We start from the raw sequence: 22,287 nt of genomic DNA on the forward strand, positions 1-22,287 counted from the left end.
TAAGAGTTTTCTACAAGTTCAGATGCATCATGTCATATGGGCAGCAGTCCTCTTGGGATGTCACAAAAAGTCAAGGAGGTTGCTCAAAGGACCATGTTGGCTGCTGTTTACTCGATTATTATTCCTCTATTACTCCAGTGACAACACTTCAAAATTAAAAATACAGGTGCAGCATCGAAAATCCAGAGTGTTCTGGAATCTGGACCGATCGGTGGCAGGATTGTCCGGAATCCGTAAAATGTTCTGGAATCCGGAACCGCCGACCCTGCCGACCTCGGGGTCCCGCCACTGCCCTTAACTTGCCGCCACTCGCCTCACCCGCCGTCTTTACCTTGCAACCGCTGCCCTTACCTCGGGGCCTCCTCGCCGGCCCGCCCGAACACCTCCTCCGCGACGGGGCCCGCCTGAACTGCCCCATCATGGCGGGGCCTGCCCGAACACCATCTTGGCGGCGGGGTCCCGCCTGACGACCTCATCGATGGGGCCGACAGCCCGAACAGCTCCTCGGCGGGGACCCCCCTTTCTGACATTCCGAAATCCGGAAAAGCTCGGAATCCGGAACGGCCTCGGTCCCGGATTCTCGACGCTGCACCCTGTACCTCATTGGCTGTAAAACGCTTTGGGATGTCTGGTGATTATAAAAGCGGCTATATAAATGCAAGTCTTTCTTTGTTTTTATTATTGTACAGGCAACCCTCAAGTTTTCTCCTGACAACTAATTCCATTATTTTGATTGTTAATGATATTAGACTAATTCATTTACAGTTGCTTGGGGCTGTGCTATCACATATTTTCAATAAGGATACCGCATAGTTTGTTTCCAGTTTAACAAGACCTGACTAGTATTCATTAACTCACCAATGATGACTCAGTACTTCACAGATCTCACTCCAGCTGTTAGTACCAGGAATAAATACCGTCCATCCCTGGTGTTTGAGTCCTTTAAACAGGTGTTGAATCTCCATCTCATTGATGTTGAAATTATTAAATCTTTTTAGATTATCTCTGATACCGTTGTGCATACTACTAGGGTCTTCTCTAGTTGACATTTTAAGGAAGTATTAATTGAGTATGTTATTTTATGTTAATCCGCAGCCTTTAGGGTTCCCACCTCTTCTCTGACAGCCTTCTCACTATTATAATAGACCTGGAAGAATTTCTTACTATGATATTTAACATTTTCAAGTTTCTTTTTGTTGATTCATTGTGGGTTGATGGGTCCTTGCCCAAGTGGCCATTCTTCATGTATGAGCCTAGACAGTGAGTGTAGGCAGACTATTTGATCACAATCTAACATCCACACACATGCCTCTTCTAGCAAGGTTCACTATCGATCAAGAGTGGAGTCTTCATCAAATTTCCTTTTCCTTCCTTCGTCCAGGAGCACTGAAGCCGAAGATCAGCTAACTCAGCACAAACTGAACCTAGAGTCTATTAATCTGTACAGCTGAAGATTACATATCCTGATGTGTTTGCCTACATTACAAGAGTGGCTAAACTTCAAAAGTACTTCATTGGCTGGAAAGCGCTTTGGGACATCCTGAGGTGGTGAAAGGCACTGTATAAATGCCAGTTCTTTTGTTTCTTTATGCCCTGGGGCATTGAGGGGTCTATTCATTGGTCATAACCAAACACTGGAGTGTCATGCGGTCCATTTTAAGGTGGACAGGGCCAGGTCCACCCTTTGGACGATTAACATTAAGATTGCCCCACCCGTTGGAAGGTTAACATGAAGACTGCCCAACCTTGGACAAACATGTTTGCCAAGTCACTGGAGATTTCTCACAGGAAACATTTGTCCACAGACTGCCTGTAACCAGCATAGCCCGAGGAGGGGACCAGAGCATGCTGACATTTAGAACCCTTTGGCAGTTATGAACCCTCTCGCCACTTCCCCTTTGACCCCAGCCCTCCCCCACCCCACCTGCCCTCAGCGCGGCAGCAGCCAATCGACGCCGAGGAGAATGGCTTTTAAACAAAGAGTGCCGGCACTAGCCAGCGCCTCACTCACCAAAGTGTTGTATCAATGCGCCGCATATAAACACACGGACATCGCATCGTCGTCCCCACCGCCGTCCGCCTCGATTCCAGCCTCTCACAACGTTGTGGCGTCGATGTTGTGCGAGCAGAGTTCGGTTGGGGCCGGTTGCGCGCTGGCCGTTGGTGTGCACCGGCGACGTGCCCGCGCGCACTGGTTGCTGCGCGGAGGGAGCTGGTGGAGGTGGCGGCGGTGTTGCGTTGTTTGAGAGCGAGACGGAGCAACGGAAAAAAAAGAGCTCGGGAGCGCAGCGCGAGCCCGATCGCCAGGCAACGCGAGGCCGGAGAGCAGCGCGAGCTCGATCGCCAGGCAGCGCGAGGCCGGAGACCAGCGCGAGTCCGATCGCCAGGCAACGCGAGGCCGGAGAGCAGCGCGAGTCCGATCGCCAGGCAACGCGAGGCCGGAGAGCAGCGCGAGCTCGATCGCCAGGCAACGCGAGGCCGGAGAGCAGCGCGAGCTCGATCGCGAGGCCGGAGACCAGCGCGAGTCCGATCGCCAGGCAACGCGAGGCCGCTCGCGAGGCAGAGCGCGCGTCCGCCACCAACCGTCAACCGAACCGCTCGGCCCCGTACACACTGCCCGAGCCAGCGAGTGAGGCCCGCCACTGCACACCCGGCTGCCCGACGCCCAGTCCCGAGGCAGAGCCGAAACCTACCAACCAAACCGGCCCACCCGCCCGCCAGCGCCATGAACCAGACCGCGGAGTTCATCCCCCCGCCCGAGTGCCCGGTGTTCGAGCCCACCCCGGAGGAGTTCGCCGATCCCTTCACCTTCATCAACAAGATCCGGCCCATCGCCGAGAGGACCGGCATCTGCAAGATCCGCCCGCCGCAGGTAAAGCTTTTCAGGGAGGAGGAGGCGGCCCCCGGGTAGTTGCTGGCTCGGTGGGGGTCTGCAGGGGCGCCGGCCAGCGTCCCCCGCACCGCCGCAAAAACTTTCGAGATGCCAGCAAAGTTTTCAATATGGCGGAGCCAGCGGGCCCTTTCTTTGTGTGTGAGAGAAGGGGAGGAGGGGAGGGTAGGGAAGGTTGGGGGTGAGTGGAGAGGGGGAGAGGGAAAGAGTAGAGTGGGGGGGGGGGCGAGTAAGAGAAGAGCGGCGTGAGGGGAGAGGGGAGGAGGAGGCGGCGGGGGCGCGAGGGAAAGAGTGGAGGGGGGTGGGGGAAGGGAGCGCCGGGCAGGGAAGGAGAAGGGGGAGGAGAGAGATGAGGGAAGAAGTGGGGTGGAGGGAACTGAGGGGGAGAAAGGGGATGAGGAGAAGGTGGTGAAGTGAGGAAGGGTAGGGAAAGTGGGAGGTTAGAGGACAAAATGCTGAAGGGAGTGGAGTGAGGGGGATGTTTGTGGAAAGGGCAGAGAGGAAGAGGAGTGGGAGGATTGGGGAGATGCCCCAAAACAGTGAGAACACCCGAATGTTCCAGCAACAAGGACCATGAGTGCATGAGAGAAAGAGACCCAGCAATGCAGACCAAGGAGAAATCCAGCAACACAGACCAAATCCAGCATTGCAGACACCCTGTATACTTTCCATAATGGAGAGATTGACCGCTGTAATGCGGAGGAAGACATAGATTTAAAGTGAATGGCGAAAGAACCAGAGGTGACATGAGAATTTTTAACGCAACAAGTGGTTACGATTTGGAATGTACTGCCTGATAGGGTGGTGGAAACTGATTCAACAGTAATCTTCAAAAGGGAATTGGACAAATAGTTGAAGGAGAAAAAAATTGCAGGAATATGGGGAAAGAGCGGGGGAGTGGGACTAATTGGATTGCTCTTTGAAAAAGCTGCCGCAAACTCGATGGGCTGAATGGCCTCCTGTGCTGTGCTATTCTATGATTCAATTCTATATCCAACAGGGCACCATAAGGGAGGCAGCACAGACCATAGGGAAGTTATTGGCCCTGAAATTCCGGTCGGAGACTTCCCGCAGGCAATTGCCTCCGACCGGAGAATTTTTACGAATTTTTACCTGGTGGTCCTCGAGGCGCCCCAGATTCTGGTGGGGTGGCCTTCTCTTCCCGTGCTGCGAAGCGCGCTCCCGTCCTCGAGGTTCCCACGGAGAAGGTGCAGTCACGTGTGACTGCTCGACCAATTGGGTATAGTGTTCTCAATTAATAACAATGGGAACTCCGTATCTACGAGTAATCATTGCTATTAATTGAGAAAAAAAAACAAACACAATAACACCAAATAAAAAACACACCTCGCATTATTAAAATTAATTGAAATTAAAGTTAATAAATAGCTTAGATTTTTTTTTCCCCGAGTTTTAAAAAAGTTTTTCAAATTATGGTTTAAAATAAATTTAACGTAGTGGGCAAGGTTTTTAAAAATAAAATGTGTATTTTTAATTTTATTATGTTTTAAGTGTGTTTTAAGACTCTTGCGTATGTAAAAGTAACCTATGCGCCTGCTTTTATCAGGTGCAAGAGTTTTGAGGACATTTGCTGGGCAAGATATGGGCAAATGTCCTCGCTCCTGATATGTGGATGATCTGATAAGCTGGAGCTTGACCGATTTTGGAAAAGCCGGTTTTCAGCGCATGCACATTGTGCGCTGAAAAACTGCTATTGCGATGCCTTCCCGGGTTCGTACACATTCCGTACGGACCCGGGGAGGCTGGAATGTGTGGGCCATTAGCTTGTGAGTGAGCAAGATCCAATAACACAAACTTGAGAGACTGGGCCAACCCATCAACATAGAATGTTAGACCCCACACAGCAGACCATAATGTGGAATAAAGTGAGGGTCGCAGCAACACAGAATAACATTGTTGTGTTTTGTTGCAGGATTGGCAGCCGCCTTTTGCATGTGATGTTGACAAACTACACTTTACCCCACGAATTCAGAGGCTCAACGAACTGGAGGTAACTTCTCTTTTTCACTCTGCCTGTAGAGTATTTTAAATGAAATGGATTTACAAGCCATCAGTACAAACATCATTACAGAGTGGTCTCGTCCTATGTAGCCGAATTTCCTGGACGAATTCAGAGATGGTCTTTTTGTATTGAGATTTTGAATGTAATATTTTATATTTTTACATTAGTAATTTCCCTGTGACATTGCCCACAGCCATTTGGCTAATATTTTTTCAAAAATATACAAGATGGGTACTGAGTTGGGAGATCAGCTTCAGAAATTCGCTGCATTAGGTCACAAAGTGCCCTGGGCCTGAAACAGCATTGTGGCATTTGACCAATGATATTTGCTGTAATCTAATTTCCTTGCTCTTATCCCCAACAATTACCCCCTCAAAATATTCAAAAATTAAGGATCAATTTTGGTAAACATGGAAACTTCAGTGTCAGCATGCAGTTGTCTTCCTTCCTTCCTTCCTTCCTTCCTTCCTTCCTTCCTTCCTTCCTTCCTTCCTTCCTTCCTTCCTTCCTCCCCAGCCCCTCCACTCCCTCCCCTGGTCGGGACCCGCCCCCCCCGCCCCACCTCCCTGGCTAAACATAGAAACTTCAGTGTCAGCATACTCCCCCTCCCTGGCCAGGTCGGTCCCCCCTCCCTCCCTCCCCCTACCCTCCCTGGCCAGGTTGGTCCTCCCTTCCTTGCCGAGTACTGGGTCCTTGCACCCCCGCCCACTTCTCCCTCACCTTGTCCGCCCTCCCCATAGGACTTTGCTTTATTTTTTTAAAATCTGGAGTTATGTTGTTTCCAAGGATCTGAAAACACCTACTGCTGGCTGGAATTGTAATTTTATCCACATTAAACATCAACCTTGACTCAGTTGTAGCACTCTCTTCAGTCCGAAGGTTGGGTTCAAGCTCCACTCCAAAGACTGTGCTACATAATTTAGGCTGAAGTTTTGGAGGGACTGTTGCAAATGAGGTGGTGTCTTTAGGATCAAATGTTAAGCAGAAGTCCCATCTGCTCTCCATGGTGCATATAAAGATCCCATGACACTCTGAGTAAAGAACCATGGAGTTCTCCTGGTGTCCTGGTCAACATTTATCCTTCAACAAACATCACTTAAATAGATTCTCTGGTCATATATCTCCTTGCTGTTCGTGGGACCATGTTGTATACAAACTGGCTGCTGCATTTCCCTATGTTGCAACAGCGACCATGCTCCAAAAGTACTCTATATTGGGTGTGAATCATTTTTGGACCTCCTGGGCTGTTAAAGATGCTATATAAATATGCTCTTTCTTTAATGTTCTGTTTCTGCTTTCTATGCAGATTCCATTTGTCTCATTTCAACCTTTCTTCACCACTAAACATCTTGTGCACAAAATGGCTGTACACAAAATGGCAGCCACTTTTGCATACACTGAACTACTTTTGACTTGTGTATGCAAAACTCAGATTTGAGATGTGATAAAGTGTTGTATTAATGAGTGTTTTTCTCCCCATTGGGACAATACAAAAAGTGCTCTCTATTTAGAAAAGAAAACACATCTGATCTGTTCACAGGCTCAGACCAGAGTAAAACTCAATTTTCTGGACCAGATAGCAAAATTCTGGGAGTTACAGGGATCGACGTTAAAAATTCCACATGTGGAAAGGAAGATTTTGGATTTGTTTTTACTCAACAAGGTAAGATTTGTATTATGTCCCTAGATGTGAGTCCAAGTACTTGTTTTCAGAACATACACTTGTCTCCCCCTTTTCTCTGCCCCCCCCCCCCACCACCTCCAGAAGATCTGTGTCTGAATTAAGAGGCTTGAAAAGAACATGAATCTTCTTTTAGAAACATAGAAAATAGGTGCAAGAGTGTGCCATTCGGCCCTTTGAGCCTGCACCACCATTCAATATGATCATATCCTTTTGAATATATCGAACGAACTGGCCTCAACAACTTTCTGTGGTATAGAATTCCCCAGATTCATAATTCTCTATGAGTGAAAAAGTTTCTCCTCAACTCGATCCTAAATGGCTTACCCCTTATCCTTAGACTGTGACCCCTGGCTCTGGACTTCCCCAACATTGGGAACATTCTTCCTGCATCTAACCTGTCCAATCCCGTCAGAATTTTATATGTTTCTATGAGATCCCCTCTCATTCTTCTAAATTCCAGTGAAAATAAGCCTAGTCGATCCTGCCTTTCTTCATATGTCAGTCCTGCCATCCTGGGAATCCGTCTGATGAACCTTCGCTGCACTACCCCAACAGCAAAAATGTCCTTCCTCCGATTAGGAGACCAAAACTGTACACAATATTCAAGGTGTGGCCTCACCAAGGCCCTGTACAACTGCAGTAAGACCTCCCTGCTCCTATACTCAAATCCTCTCGCTATGAAGGCTAACATGCCATTTGTCTCCTTCACTGCTTGCTGTACCTGCACGGCAACTTTCAATGAATGATGTACCATGGCATCCAGGTCTCGTTGCACCTCCCCTCTTCCTAATCTGTCACTATTCAGATTCTGCCTTCCTGTTTTTGCCACCAAAGTGGATAACCTCACATTTATTTACATTATACTGTATTTGCCCACTCACCTAGCCTGTCCAAGTCACCCTGCAGCCTCTTAGCATCCACCCACTGCCACCCAGCTTAGTGTCATCTGCAAACTTGGAGATATTACATAAGAACATAAGAATTAGGAACAGGAGTAGGCTATCTAACCCCTCGAGCCTGCTCCGCCATTCAACAAGATCATGGCTGATCTGGCCGTGGACTCAGCTCCACTTAACCCTTAATTCCCTTACTGGTTAAAAATCTATCAATCTGTGATTTGAATACATTCAATGAGCTAGCCTCCACTGCTTCCTTGGGCAGAGAATTCCACAGATTCACAACCCTCTAGGAGAAGAAATTCCTTCTCAACTCGGTTTTAAATTGGCTCCCCCATATTTTGAGGCTGTGCCCCCAGTTAGTCTTCCTGACCAGTGGAAACAACCTCTCTGCCTCTATCTTGTCTATCCCTTTCATTATTTTAAATATTTCTATAAGATCACCCCTCATCCTTCTGTACTCCCAACGAGTAGAGACCCAGTCTACTCAATCTATCATCATAAGGTAACCCCCTCATCTCCGGAATCAGCCTAGTGAATCGTCTCTGTACCCCCTCCATAGCTAGTATATCCTTCCTTAAGTAAGGTGACCAAAACTGCACGCAGTACTCCAGGTGCGGCCTCGCCAATACCCTGTACAGTTGCAGCAGGACCTCCCTGCTTTTGTACTCCATCTCTCTTGCAATGAAGGCCAACATTCCATTCGCCTTCCTGATTACCTGCTGCAGCTGCAAAATAACTTTTTGGGATTCATCCAAAAAGAGTTTCATGCACAAGGACCCCCAGGTCCCTCTGCACCGCAACATGTTGTAATTTCTCCCCATTCAAATAATATTCCCTTTTACTGTTTTTTTTTTTCCCCAAGGTGGATGACCTCACATTTTCCGACATTGTATTCCATCTGCCAAACCTTGGCCCATTCGCTTAACCAATCTAAATCTCTTTGAAGCCTCTCTGTGTCCTCTACATTCAATTACATCGTCCAAATAATTAATGTATATTGTAAATAGCTTTGTGGTACCCCACTAGTCACTGCCTGCCATTCTGAAAAGGACCCGTTTATTCCTACTCTTTGCTTTCTGTTAGCCAACCAGTTCTCTATCCATGTCAATACATTAACCCCAATACCATGTGCTTTAATTTTGAACACTAATCTCTGGTGTGTGACCTTGTCAAAAGCCTTTTGAAAGTCCAAATACACCACATCCGCTAGTTCTCTCTTGTCCACTCTACTAGTTACATCCTCAAAAATTTCTAAAAAATTTGTCAAGCATGATTTCCCTTTCATAAATCCATGCTGATTTGGACCGATCCTGTCACTGCTTTCCAAATGTGCTGCTATTACATCTTTAATAATTGATTCCAACATTTTCCCCACCACCGATGCCAGGCTAACTGGTCTATAATTCCCTGTTTTCTCTTCCTCCTTTTTTTAAGAAGTGGGGTTACATTAGCTACCCTCCAATACATAGGAACTGATCCAGAGTCTAAAGAATGTTGGAAAATGACCACCAATGCATCCACTATTTCTAGGGCTCTGGGATGCAGACTATCAGGCCCTGGGGATTTATCGGCCTTCAATCCCATCAATTTCCCTAACAGGATTTCCTTCAGTTCCTCCTCCTCGCTGGACCCTCGATCCCCTAGTATTTCCGGAAGGTTATTTGTGTCTTCCTTAGTGAAGACCGAACCAAAGTATTTGTTCAATTGGTCTGCCATTTCTTTGTTCCCCATTATAAATTCACCTAATTCTGACTGCAAGAGACCTACATTTGTCTTCACTAATCGTTTTCTCTTCACATATCTATAGAAGCTTTTGCAGTCAGTTTTTATGTTCCCTGCAAGCTTACACTCATACTCTATTTTGCCCCTCCTAATTAAACCCTTTGTCCTCCTCTGCTGAATTCTAAATTTCTCCCAGTCCTCAGGTTTGCTGCTTTTTCTGGCCAATTTATATGCCTCTTCCTTGGATTTAACACTATCTCTAATTTCCCTTGTTGGCCACGGTCGAGCCACCCCTCCATTTTATTTTTATGCCAGACAGGGATGTACAATTGTTGAAGTTCATCCATGTGATCTTTAAATGTTTGCCATTGCCTATCCACCGTCAACCCATTAAGTATCATTCGCCTGTCTATCCTAGTCAATTCGCGTCTCATACCATCGAAGTTACCTTTCTTTAAATTCAGGACTCTAGGCTCTGAACTAACTGTGTCACTCTCCATCTTAATGAAAAATTCTACCATATTATGGTCACTCTTCCCCAAGGGGCCTCTCACAACAAGATTGCTAATTACACAAGACCCAGTCTAGTTGGTTCCTCGACATATTGGTCTAGAAAACTATCCCAGGAAATCCTCCTCTATCATATTGCTACCAGTTTGGTTAGCCCAATCTATATGTAGATTAAAGTCGCCCATGATAACTGCCGTACCTTTTATTGCACGCATCCCTAATTTCCTGTTTGATGCCATCCCCAACCTCGCTGCCACTGGTCTGTACACAACTCCCACTAGCGTTTTCTGCCCTTTGGTGATCCGCAGCTCTACCCATACAGATTCCACATCATCCAAGCTAATGTCCTTCCTTACTATTGTGTTAATCTTCTCTTTAACCAGCAATGCTACCCCACCTCCTTTTCCTTTCTGTCTATCCTTCCTGAATATTGAATATCCCAACCATGGTCATCCTGGAGCCATGACTCCATAATACCAATTACATCATATCTGTTAACAGCTATCTGCACAATTAATTCATCTACCTTATTACGAATGCTCCTCGCATTGAGGCACAGAGGCTTCAGGCTTGCTTGTTTTTTAACACTCTTTGTCCTTTGAGAATTATGTTGTAATGTGGCCCTTTTTGATTTTTGCCTTTGATTTTTCTGCCCTCCACTTTTCCTTATCTCCTTTCTACCATTTGCTTCTGCCCCCATTTTACTTCCATCTGTCTCCCTGCATAGATTCCCATCCCCCTGCCATATTATTTTAAACCCTCCCCAACAGCACTAGCAAACACTGTCCCTAGGACATTGGTTCCGGTCCTGCCCAAGTGCAGACAATCCGGTTTGTACTGGTCCCACCTTCCCCAGAACCAGTTCCAATGTCCCAGGAATTTGAATCCCTTCCTCTTGCACCATTCCTCAAGCCACGTATTCATAATTATCCTACTATTTCTACTCTGACTTGCAAGTGACACTGGTAGCAATCCTGGGATTACTATTTTTGAGGTCCTATTTTTTAATTTAACTCCTAGCTCCCTAAATTCAGCTTGCAGGATCTCATCCCGTTTTTTACCTATATCGTTGGTACCTCTATGCACCACAACAACTGGCTGTTCACCCTCCCCCTCCAGAATGTCCTGCAGACGCTCCGAGACATCCTTGACCCTTGCACCAGGGAGGCAACATACCATCCTGGAGTCTTGATTGCGGCCGCAGAAACGCCTATCTATTGCCCTTACGATAAAATCCCCACTCTTTTTCCTGCCCTACTGTGCAGCAGAGCCACCCATGGTGAAACATAGAAACATAGAAAATAGGTGCAGGAGTAGGCCATTCGGCCCTTCGAGCCTGCACCACCATTCAATTAGATCATGGCTGATCATTCACCTCAGTACCCCATTGCTGTTTTCTCTCCATAACCCTTGATCCCTTTAGCCGTAAGGGCCATATCTAACTCCCTCTTTAATATATCCAACAAACTGGCATCAACAACTCTTTGCGGTAGAGAATTCCACAGGTTAACAACTCTGAGTGAAGAAGTTTCTCCTCATCTCGATCCTAAATGGCTTACCCCTTATCCTTAGACTGCGTCTCCTAGTTCTGGACTTCCTCACCATCGGGAACGTTCTTCCTACATCTAACCTGCCCAGTCCCGTCGGAAAATTTTATGTTTCTGAGATCCCCTCTCATCCTTCTAAACTCCAGTGAATACAGATCCAGTCTCTCCTCATATGTCAGTCCTGCCATCCCAGGAATCAGTCTGGTGAACCTTCGCTGCACTCACTTAATAGCAAGAACGTCCTTCCTCAAGTTAGGAGACCAAAACTGAACACACTATTCCAGGTGAGGCCTCACCAAGGCCCTGTGCAACTGCAGTAAGACCTCTCCTCCTATACTGAAATCCCCTAGCTATGAAGGCCAACATGCCATTTGCCGCCTTCACCGCCTGCTGTACCTGCATGCCAACTTTCAATGACTGATGTACCATGACACCCAGGTCTCATTGCACCTCCCCTTTTCCTAATCTGCCATTCAGATAGTATTCTGCCTTCGTGTTTTTGCCACCAAAGTGGAGAACCTTACATTTATCCACATTATACTGCATCTGCCATGCATTTGCCCACTCACCTAACCTGTCCAAGTCACCCTGCAGCCTCTTAGCATCCTCCTCACAGCTCACACCGCCACCCAGCTTAGTGTCATCTGCAAACTTGGAGATATTACACTCAATTCCTTCATCTAAATCATTGATGTATATTGTAAAATAGCTGGGGTCCCAGCACTGAGCCCTGCGGCACCCCACTAGTCACTGCCTGCCATTCTGAAAAGGACCTGTTTATCCCGACTCTGCTTAATGTCTGCCAACCTGTTCTCCATCCATGTCAATATATTACCCCCAATACCATGTGCTTTAATTTTGCACACCAATCTCTTGTGTGGGACCTTGCCAAAAGCCTTTTGAAAGTCCAAATACACCACATCCACAAGTTCTCCCTTGTCCACTCTACTAGTTACATCCTTAAACAAATTCTAGATATTTGTCAAGCATGATTTCTCTTTCATAAATCCATGCTGACTTGGACTGATCCTGTCACTGCTTTCCAAATGTGCTGCTATTTCATCTTAGTAATTGATTCGAGCATTTTCCCCACTACTGATTCCCTGTTTTCTCTCTTCCCTCCTTTCTTTAAAAAGTGGTGTTACATTAGCTACCCTCCAGTCCATAGGAACTGATCCGGAGTCGATAAGACTGCTGGAAAATGATCACCAATGCATCAACTATTTCTAGATCCACTTCCTTAAGTACTCTGGGATGCAGACTATCAGGCCCTGGGGATTTATCGGCCTTCAATCCCATCAATTTCCCTCACACAATTTCCTGACTAATGAGGATTTCCTTCAGTTCCTCCTTCTCACTAGACCCTCGGTCCCCTAGTATTTCCGCAAGGTTATTTGTATCTTCCTTTGTGAAGACAGAACCGAAATATTTGTTCAATTGGTCTGCCATTTCTTTGTTGCCCATTATAAATTCACCTGATTCTGACTGCAAGGGACCTACATTTGTTTTCACATATCTATAGAAGCTTTTGCAGTCAGTTTTTATGTTGCCAGCAAGCTTCCTCTCATACTGTATTTTCCCCCTCCTAATTAAACTCTTTGTCCTCCTCTGCTGAATTCTAAATTTCTCCCAGTCCTCAGGTTTGCTGCTTTTTTCTGGCCAATTTATATGCCGTGAACTTGGCTGCTGCTGTCTTCCCCTGATGAGTCATCTCCCCCAACAGTACCAAAACGGTATATCTGTTTTGGAGGGAGATGACCGCAGGAGACCCCTGCACTACCTTCCTTCCACTGCTCTGCCTGATGGTCACCCATTCCCTATCTGCCTGTGTCACCTTTACCTGCGGTGTGACCAACTCACTAAACGTGCTATTCGCGACGTCCTCAGCATCGCGGATGCTCCAGAGTGAAACCATGCGCAGCTCCAGTGCCGCAGTGCAGTCTGTCAGGAGCTGCAGCTGGACACACTTCCTGCACACATAGTAGTCGGGGACACTGGAAGCGTCTCTGACTTCCCACATAGCACAGGAGGAGCATAACACAAGTCTGGGATCTCCTGCCATGACTTAACCCTTAAATTAACTTAATTTAGCAAAAATGTCAACTGTTACCTACTGATAAGGAAAGAAAAAGATTAAATACTCACCAATCCATCAGCTAATCACTGACCCGCCTGGCTGTGACGTCACACTTCGATTTCTTTTTGCTTCTTTGTTTACCTTTGCCCCTGCATGAGCTAGCTGCTCCCGCCTGCTGGGCCCCTTTTATGGGCCTCGCTGCTCCCGACCTGCTCACTTTTATCCAAGTGTGAAATAGGCTGGTTAGTCAGTGTATAAACTGGTTGTGCGGCCAAGTGGAGGGGGAGAAGAGTCGGGAAAAGAAGGGTTATTTGAACCAACATGTACACTAAGTTATCGAAAGTGCGATCCTGAGAAAGGGTCTGTTTCCTGTATTTGTGTGAGGGCGTCCATTGTGATTAGTTTAAGTATGTTGGGGAATGAGGTGGTTGGGATAGTTAATGTCTCAGGATACACGAATATTGTGTTCAGAGTCTTTGAACTGCATTCCGTGAATGCCTGAGGTCATCCTGATGCATGCTTGATGGCTCGAGTGAAGAGGAGGCAGAGTATGGGGCATCTCCGCTTGGCCCTGTGGAGTGGGAATGCAGGGGAGGTAAGGCCATTCATGTATACTGGATGTGGAATGAGTACACAATTTTACTTCCTGAATTTGTTGGCAGAAACCACTTGAGTGTTGCAAGGAGCAATTTTAATTCAACACCTTTTCTGCATCCGGTGAGAGCCCTTAACTTCCCACTCCCTTAACTTCCCACATGCTCCCATTTCCAGGTTCCCCTTTGAGTATTTCCTCTTTCCCTTTGCTCTCTGGTCTCATTCCATGAGTAACCCCATGCCTCAGATTGTGGTCAGAGCACATTCACCTCCAAAGTCCACTCAAGCCCCAGACGGCAATTGAGCGTTCCCACAACTCTTGTCTCATGATTATTTCCAGGAATGGCCTGCTCCACCCAAGTCTTAACCACGAATTGTCCCATTTGAAGTTGGCAAATTCTTAGAATCCATAATTCAAGATTAAAATTTGGGAGCATTTAGAAATACAATGGGATTATCAAGGACAGCCAACTTGGATTCATGAAAGGCAATTCATGTACTTTGTAGAAGTTACTGATTTTGTTTGGTTAATAGAATGCATATATTATACTTGGGAAATTTCAGATGGTGTCCCATGAAATCTTTCCAAGGCATTTTAGAAAAAAATTAGGTATATGGTATGAGAAAAAGTAGCATCATGGATAGAAAATAGGTTGAGGGACAGGAAATGATTTGGTTAAATGGATGTTGCTGGAATTGGGGAAAAGGTGTGGAAGTGGTGGACCATATAAGAGTTGGGTATAGGGAACTCTATCTCAATTTGCAGAATTTACACAAAAGGTTTAACAAAAAATGATAAAGACTTCAGGAAGGCTGGGTTAGTGGATAGGCAGACAGCAACTTTTGGGTTTACCTGAGGGGTGATTAAATTTAGGGAGGAAAAACAAGCATGTGTATACACTCCATTGAATGCTGCTCATTAGGGGTCACTAATTTTAAATTGTCACGGAGAGAAGTTAGGAGAAATTCCTTTGAGAGGGCTATTGGAGCATGGAATGCTTTGTCAAAGGGAGTAAGTGAGGCAGAGACCATTGCATCTTTTCAAGGGAAAATTGGATAAATGTGTGAAGTGGAGGAGGATAATAAGAGATATGGGGAGAAAGCAAAGAGCTGCCGCATGAAAACCACTTGCTGCTTTTTGGCTGCAGTTCCCTCCCAGGCCCAGGCAAAGTCTCTCCTAGACTGATGCACAGCTCCACATTTCCCCTCAACAGACCATGTTGTAGAATCTCCAACAGTTTTTCCCTTAGTCCTGTCTTCTATATGTTGTATTCTATTTTTCTGTATACCCTTGGCTCTTGAAAAGTTAATAAATAATTAGTACATCAATGAAGGAACTCAAATATATAAAAGAGGAGAGACTTGTACATTGAGGGGGAAAAGTAAGTGATGCGCATGCCACACTGAAGGGAAAAGTAAATGATGTGGACGACACAGTGAGAGCTATATGGGGGGGGGGGGCGGGCGGAGGAAAGAGAGAGATCGAAGTCTTGAGTGACAATTCGTGGGAAAGCTATAATTTACATTGTAGAATAATTCTGTCATAACCTTTATCAAGAGACATCAAGATGGTCATTAATACTCTCCAGAGTTATTGTATGACAATTTATATGGTGCTTCTGCTTTCTTTGCAGCTGGTTGCAGAAGAAGGTGGGTTTGAAATGGTCTGCAAGGAGCGGCGATGGTCCAAAGTAGCGCACAAGATGGCATATCCACCTGGAAAAGCATTGGGCTCACTACTTCGATCTCACTATGAACGTATCCTGTATCCCTATAATCTCTTTCAGTCTGGAGCCAGTCTTTTGGTGAGCGTAGTATATTTAATAGGTGCTTGCTGTTACAGGTACAACATCCGGAATCCTCTGGACCGAGTCCGTGTTGGTTTTTGGGTTTTTCCGGATTTCAGGCAAGAAAATCAATAGTCTGAAATCCTCGACCGAATCCGTGCTGGATTTCGGGTTTTGCCGCTTGCTGATTCCCTCGGCCTCCAGGTGCTGTTTTTTTTTTTAACCTGTTTCCTCGTCTCTCGCTGCCCGATGTCGCCATCTTGGCCGCCTCAAAATGTCTGGTTTTCGGACTGTGATTCCGGATGACTCCATCTACGATGCACAAAATGCCCGGTTTTCGGACAATTACGGTTTTTGGAGTTCCAGATTCGGGAAGTTGCACCTGTATTTGGGTGCAGGTTCTCGAACCGATTTATGCTAATGTCCCATTTAGGAGGACTAATTGCACAGTCTGGAATTGATTTTGATACTGGGCAGTCAAAGAGTTCCTTTGACCCATTGCTCTTCCCTCTAGTACCAAACTGCCTGGCAGTTAAGGTGATGGAACTTACAGAAGGAGTCCCAAAACTGCTAATCATTTAGACTCACTTGGTTGAGCTGCGTCAGTTCCCTCATCTATTATTTAGGTGTGCACGGGTTTTTAAAAAAAAAAAAGAGTAATCAAAAAGGCTAATGGAATGTTGGCTTTTATTTCAAGGAGGTTGTAATACAAACGGGAGTATATGATGCTGCAGTTGTACAGAGCCTTGGTCATGTCCCGTGTGGAGTACAGCATTCAGTTTTGGGCATCGTACCCCAGGAAAGATATTCTCCTTGGAAGAGGCACATTGCAGATTCACCAGAATAATACCAGCGTTTAAAAGACTTAAATTATGAGGACCAGTTGCATAAACTTGTTTTGTATTCTGTTGAGCTTAGCTGGTTGAGGGTGATATAATTAAGGTGTTTAAAATTATAAAGGAATTAGATAGGGTAATTACGTAGAAGCTATTTATGTGCAAGGGGGAAAGAAAAGAGAGATCCAGAACACACACACATGCATAATCTTAAAATTAGATGGACCACTTAGGAGTGAAACCAGGAAGCACTTTTTTCAAACAAAGGGTCGTGAAAACCTGGAACTTTCTCTTCCAAAATGCTGTGTATGGTAGGTTAATTGAAATTTTTAAGACTAAGATCACTGGATAAGGATATCCAGGGATATGGATTAAAGGAAGGTAAATAGGTACAGATTAGCCATGATCTAATAGAATGGCGGAACCGGCTTGAGGGGCCGTTTCGCCTATGCTCCTATGTTACTCTTCTAAGAGTAGAGCCTTCCATGAATCATTCTTGGGGTCGGGGGTGGAGAAAGGAAGAGGGTAGATAGGGGAGAGACTTGTTACTACGCATCCAGATTCACTTAAATCATGGCTCCTAGTAGCTGATTAGAATGCCTTGGAAGTAGTTAACAACACGAAAAGCATATGAAGTGGAGAAAAAAATAATGCTAAAAGCTAGTTTTATTTTAAAAAATTCCAATTTGCTTTAATAGTTAAAACTTCTGCAAAATGTGTAAATGGCGCTATTATAATAGCTCATATATAAGTTGAAGAAAATCAAATTGTAGTAATACATTGGGATCTCTATCAACTGCAGAGAATAGTAGATCTAATAACCAATAGAAATCATCACTGAGTTAAGTGCTGTTTTATATTCCTAATGCAATGTGTTTTTACCAGTTTGCAAGGGGAGAATCTGAAAAAAAAAAAGTGCTGATTGGCAAGTGGTGACTCTTCTGAGGCTTGATTTTTTTTTCCATCTTTGTATTAGGCACCTGATAGTTCCAAACATATGTGTTTAGTGGCTGTTCCTGCTCTGGATAAGGTATGTTTTCTTCCATATTTTAATGTGTCCTCAGTAAGTAAATGACACTCAATGGAGGCATCAGTCCTTCCATTTATATATTTCAGCAGAGTGAAGAATTAAGAGAATGTCAGGCCAGAAAAAAACACAATTATTCCTTTTGATTTCACCAATTTTACATTTTAAGTTAAAATTGTGGAAGTTTGCAATAAATAACTACTATATTCCCTCTTTACCCCCAATTCAGTGACAGTAATTTTTGCTTTGGAATGCTGTTGTGAATCTGACGCGTGCTGTGCTCTTGCTGTCTCTTGTATGCTATCTGATATCGCTTCTCTTTTTGCACCCAGTTGAGAGGGCAACATAGCCTCCCTCTTTTGTGATGCTGTATATGAAGAAAAATTCTGTTCAATGAATGGTTGAAACTATTATATTGACATTTGCTTAGATCAGTGTTCTGACGAAAATGGGATCCTCCAGATGCTCATCTCAATTCATTTGGGCAAGAAGTAGCTGTTCCATTGTCAGTTTTCTCACTGTGCTATGTACAACTGATCTTCGAACGAAAATCAAAATCTAATTCCTAATGTTTAAAAATCTTGTGTGTTATGCATCATTAATTACCCCAAGAGGGTTCTTGAGTGTAACTAGCATATTGGGAGTTATCCGAGAGTAAAGTGCCCAGTGGTCTGTTGAGCCGATCAAATTTTACCTTGTGTTGAAAAACTTTTCCACGTTAACTTTTGCTTGTTTGTCAGAGAATGTGCATTTTGGAGCCAGTTAAATGTAATCCCAAAACAAAGAGGCAAGAAGACCTTTGATGTAAAAAGCTACTCATGGCTATTTCCTTTTCAAGATTATAAATGATGTGCGTTACTTTGTAATGAGGGGACTGGACTGGAAAGTGGGTCTTTCATAATAGAGCAATTGGACAGTGCAGAATATTGAAATGAGTGTGCAAACTGTTTCAGTTTTGTTAGGAATAAATGTCAATCCTAATGGCCAGAAAATTGGGGTCGGAGGCTTCCTGCGGGCGGACGCTTCTGACCAAATTTTTTTTAAACGAAACTACCCGGTGATCCCAGAGGAGTGTAGAATTGCGATCCAAGGCCTAGTTACACAGTCCAGCAAATTGCTTCATGTCTTCCAGGAGCATATGCTTATCTTGGGATCACGTGGGCCTGGACCATATCTCAATGTAGTATTCTCATTCATAATAATGGGAGCTTCGAACTCTCGTTACTATCAATGAGAATACCTCTAAAATCAAATAATAGAAATTGCATTAAATTAAATGTTTGAGAATTTTATTTTTCTTGAAATTAAAAAATATTTTAATAATGTTAAAAATAAACTTGCCTTCATAGACAGGGTTTTTAATATAACAATAAGTAATAACATTTAATTTTTCTATGTTATAAAACTCTTGCGCTGGTAAAGTAGGCTATACGCCTGCTTTCACCAGGCGCAAGAGTTTGAAGGACATTCGCTGGGCAAGAGTTGGTCAATCTCTGCCCTCAAATGTCCTTCTCCTGAGGATGCGTGCGACCTGTCAAGACGTTTTGACAGATTGCAAAAGCCGGTTCTCAGCGCATGCGCACGCCCAGAACCGGCATCTCTAAGAGTGTGTGCTGCATTTTTCGGGCCAACATTTCCTAATGTTAACATATTCCGTGTTTGTGTGCGCGCACGCCCAGGGGTGGGAGAACAACAACCCACCCTCAACCAGCATCACTGAAACAAATCTCAAAGGGCTTTGGGACCTCTATCACGTTGTCTCCCAACTACTCTCTTTCTCTCACTCTCACTCTCTCTCTTTCTCTCACGTTTTCTCTTTCTCGCGCTCGTTTTCTCTCTCTCGCGCTCGTTTTCTCTCTCTCGCGCTCGTTTTCTCTCTCTCGCGCTCGTTTTCTCTCTCTCGCGCTCGTTTTCTCTCTCTCTCTCGCGCTCGTTTTCTCTCTCTCTCTCGCGCTCGTTTTCTCTCTCTCTCTCGCGCTCGTTTTCTCTCTCTCTCTCGCGCTCGTTTTCTCTCTCTCTCTCGCGCTCGTTTTCTCTCTCTCTCTCGCGCTCGTTTTCTCTCTCTCTCTCGCGCTCGTTTTCTCTCTCTCTCTCGCGCTCGTTTTCTCTCTCTCTCTCGCGCTCGTTTTCTCTCTCTCTCTCGCGCTCGTTTTCTCTCTCTCTCTCGCGCTCGTTTTCTCTCTCTCTCTCGCGCTCGTTTTCTCTCTCTCTCTCGCGCTCGTTTTCTCTCTCTCTCTCGCGCTCGTTTTCTCTCTCTCTCTCGCGCTCGTTTTCTCTCTCTCTCTCGCGCTCGTTTTCTCTCTCTCTCTCGCGCTCGTTTTCTCTCTCTCTCTCGCGCTCGTTTTCTCTCTCTCTCTCGCGCTCGTTTTCTCTCTCTCTCTCTCTCTCGCGCTCGTTTTCTCTCTCTCTCTCTCTCTCGCGCTCGTTTTCTCTCTCTCTCTCTCTCGCGCTCGTTTTCTCTCTCTCTCTCTCTCGCGCTCGTTTTCTCTCTCTCTCTCTCTCTCGCGCTCGTTTTCTCTCTCTCTCTCTCTCTCGCGCTCGTTTTCTCTCTCTCTCTCTCTCTCGCGCTCGTTTTCTCTCTCTCTCTCTCTCTCTCTCGCGCTCGTTTTCTCTCTCTCTCTCTCTCTCTCTCGCGCTCGTTTTCTCTCTCTCTCTCTCTCGCGCTCGTTTTCTCTCTCTCGCGCTCGTTTTCTCTCCTGGGCTTGCTTAAATATAATGATTTGGGAGTGGCTGCTAAAGATCTTGCTTACTAGTCAGAGTCAGATTGGCTAAGTGGTGTCCTTCGCCCCTAAGGTAGAATGTTCTGGCTTCAAGTTCCACTCCAGAACTTTAGTGCACCTTGGCTGATAGTTCAGTGAACATACAGACAGGACAGCTGCCCCCAGTAACTTGCACTATAAAAACAAGGAATGAAGAAATAGAATACGGCCAGGGTCATCTCCTGGTATAATTTCGATCGCCTGGATGGGTCGGAGAGGAATTTTCCCAGATTTTTTTTCTCCCTAAATTGGCCTGGGTTTTTACCTCTCCAAGGAGATCACGTGGCTCCGGTTGGGGTGGAGTGTAGAATGTTTCACTAGAAGGGGTGTGGAATGGTTGGGCTGGATGCTCTTTGCCTTTCCGCCATTGTTCATTGTTCATAGGTTTAACCTTTAGGGCTGCTGACCAAGGGCCGTGTGGCTCTTTGTCGGCCGGCACGGACACAATGGGCAGAAATGGCTGCTTTCTGCACTGTAAATTTCTTTGTTTCTATGAAACCAGCTGTACCTCACCACCACCTCTCTCGACATCTTCACGGTCTCTAAATTGTCTGACTGCTTGTCTGACAGCCAAGATAGGATGAACAGAAATTTTCCCCAACCACATATTGCTTAGACCGAAGCAGTTACAAACTTCATTCCCCCTCCATGGACTCCATCCATCTCCCTGGCAATTGTCTGAGACTGAAGCAGACTGTGCACAATCTTGGTGTCATATTTGATCCCGAAATGAGGTTGCAACCACACATCCTCCCCAGCACCAAGACTGCCTATTTCCACCCCCGTAACATCATCCAATTTTGCTCCTGCCTCAGTTCATCTGCTGCTGAACCCTCATCCATGCCTTTGTTACCTTTAGACTAGGCCATTCCAATGCATTACTGGTCGGACTCCCATCTTTTACTCTCCGTAAACTTGAGGTCATCCAGAACTCTGTCTGTGTCCCAACTCGCACCAAGTACCATACAGACAGGACAGCTGCCCCCATCACCCCTGTGCTTGTTGACTTACATTGGCTCCGAGTTAAGCAATGCCTCGATTTAAAAAAAAATATTCTCATCCTTGTTTTCAAATCAAGGCCTTGCCCCATCCTATCTCTGTAACCTCCTCCAACCCTTGTTCCATTTTGGCTGTGCAGCGATCTACAGGTCCTGCCCAGCTGGTGAGCTGGCATTTAAATAGAATACACAGAATTTTGAATGGCCCACGTTAAAGGGGCCATGTGGGTGAAAAAAAAATTTGAGGGAACATTGCCTACAACCATCAGATATCTATCTGCACTGCTCCAATTCTGGTCTCTTGCACATCCCCGAATTTAATTACTCCTCCATTGGTGGCCGTGCCTTAAGCTGCCAAGGCCATTTCTGGAATTTTAATTAATGCTATTAAAATTAATATAGTTTGCAAGGAACACAATTCTGAGATCAGACAAAATAGCAAACTGGCCTCAAACATTTTGAGATAAATTGTATGTTGGCCCTTTGTGGGCTGAATTTAACTTCCCATTTTCATAATCTAAATGAACCTTAAATTTCACTGGGGTCAGTGGAAATGTATTAGCATGGATAGAGAATTGGCTGGCTAACAGAAAGCAGAGAATCTGGATAAATGGGTCCTTTTCGGGTTGGAAATCGGTGGTTAGTGGTGTGCCACAGGGATCGCTGGGACCACAACTGTTTACAATATACATAGATGACCTGGAAGAGGGGACAGAGTGTAGTGTAACAAAATTTGCAGATGAGACAAAGATTAGTGGGAAAGCGGGTTGCGTAGAGGACACAGAGAGGCTGCAAAGAGATTTAGATAGGTTAAGCGAATGAGCTAAGGTTTGGCAGATGGAATACAATGTCGGAAAGTGAGGTCATCCACCTTGGGGGAAAAAAACCAGAAAGAGAATATTATTTGAATGGGGAGAAATTACAACATGCTGCG

The 22,287-nt window shown here is 45.4% G+C and overlaps 1 protein-coding gene across 2 annotated transcripts in view; it reads left to right on the plus strand.

The window, feature by feature from the left end:
• The first annotated feature begins 2,048 nt into the window (after positions 1-2,048).
• Positions 2,049-22,287, plus strand: part of LOC139227764 (lysine-specific demethylase 5B-like) — a 202,829-nt gene continuing 182,590 nt past the window's right edge. For both annotated transcript variants that reach the window (XM_070858770.1, XM_070858771.1), the window contains exons 1-5: positions 2,049-2,872; positions 4,824-4,901; positions 6,454-6,576; positions 15,581-15,751; positions 17,546-17,599. In XM_070858770.1, the coding sequence (XP_070714871.1) occupies positions 2,726-2,872; positions 4,824-4,901; positions 6,454-6,576; positions 15,581-15,751; positions 17,546-17,599 (573 nt within the window). In that variant the 5' untranslated portion in view covers positions 2,049-2,725. The remainder of the gene's footprint in view (positions 2,873-4,823; positions 4,902-6,453; positions 6,577-15,580; positions 15,752-17,545; positions 17,600-22,287) is intronic.

Source organism: Pristiophorus japonicus, chromosome 17 (assembly GCF_044704955.1).
Source record: "Pristiophorus japonicus isolate sPriJap1 chromosome 17, sPriJap1.hap1, whole genome shotgun sequence".
Lineage (NCBI taxonomy): Eukaryota > Metazoa > Chordata > Chondrichthyes > Pristiophoridae > Pristiophorus > Pristiophorus japonicus.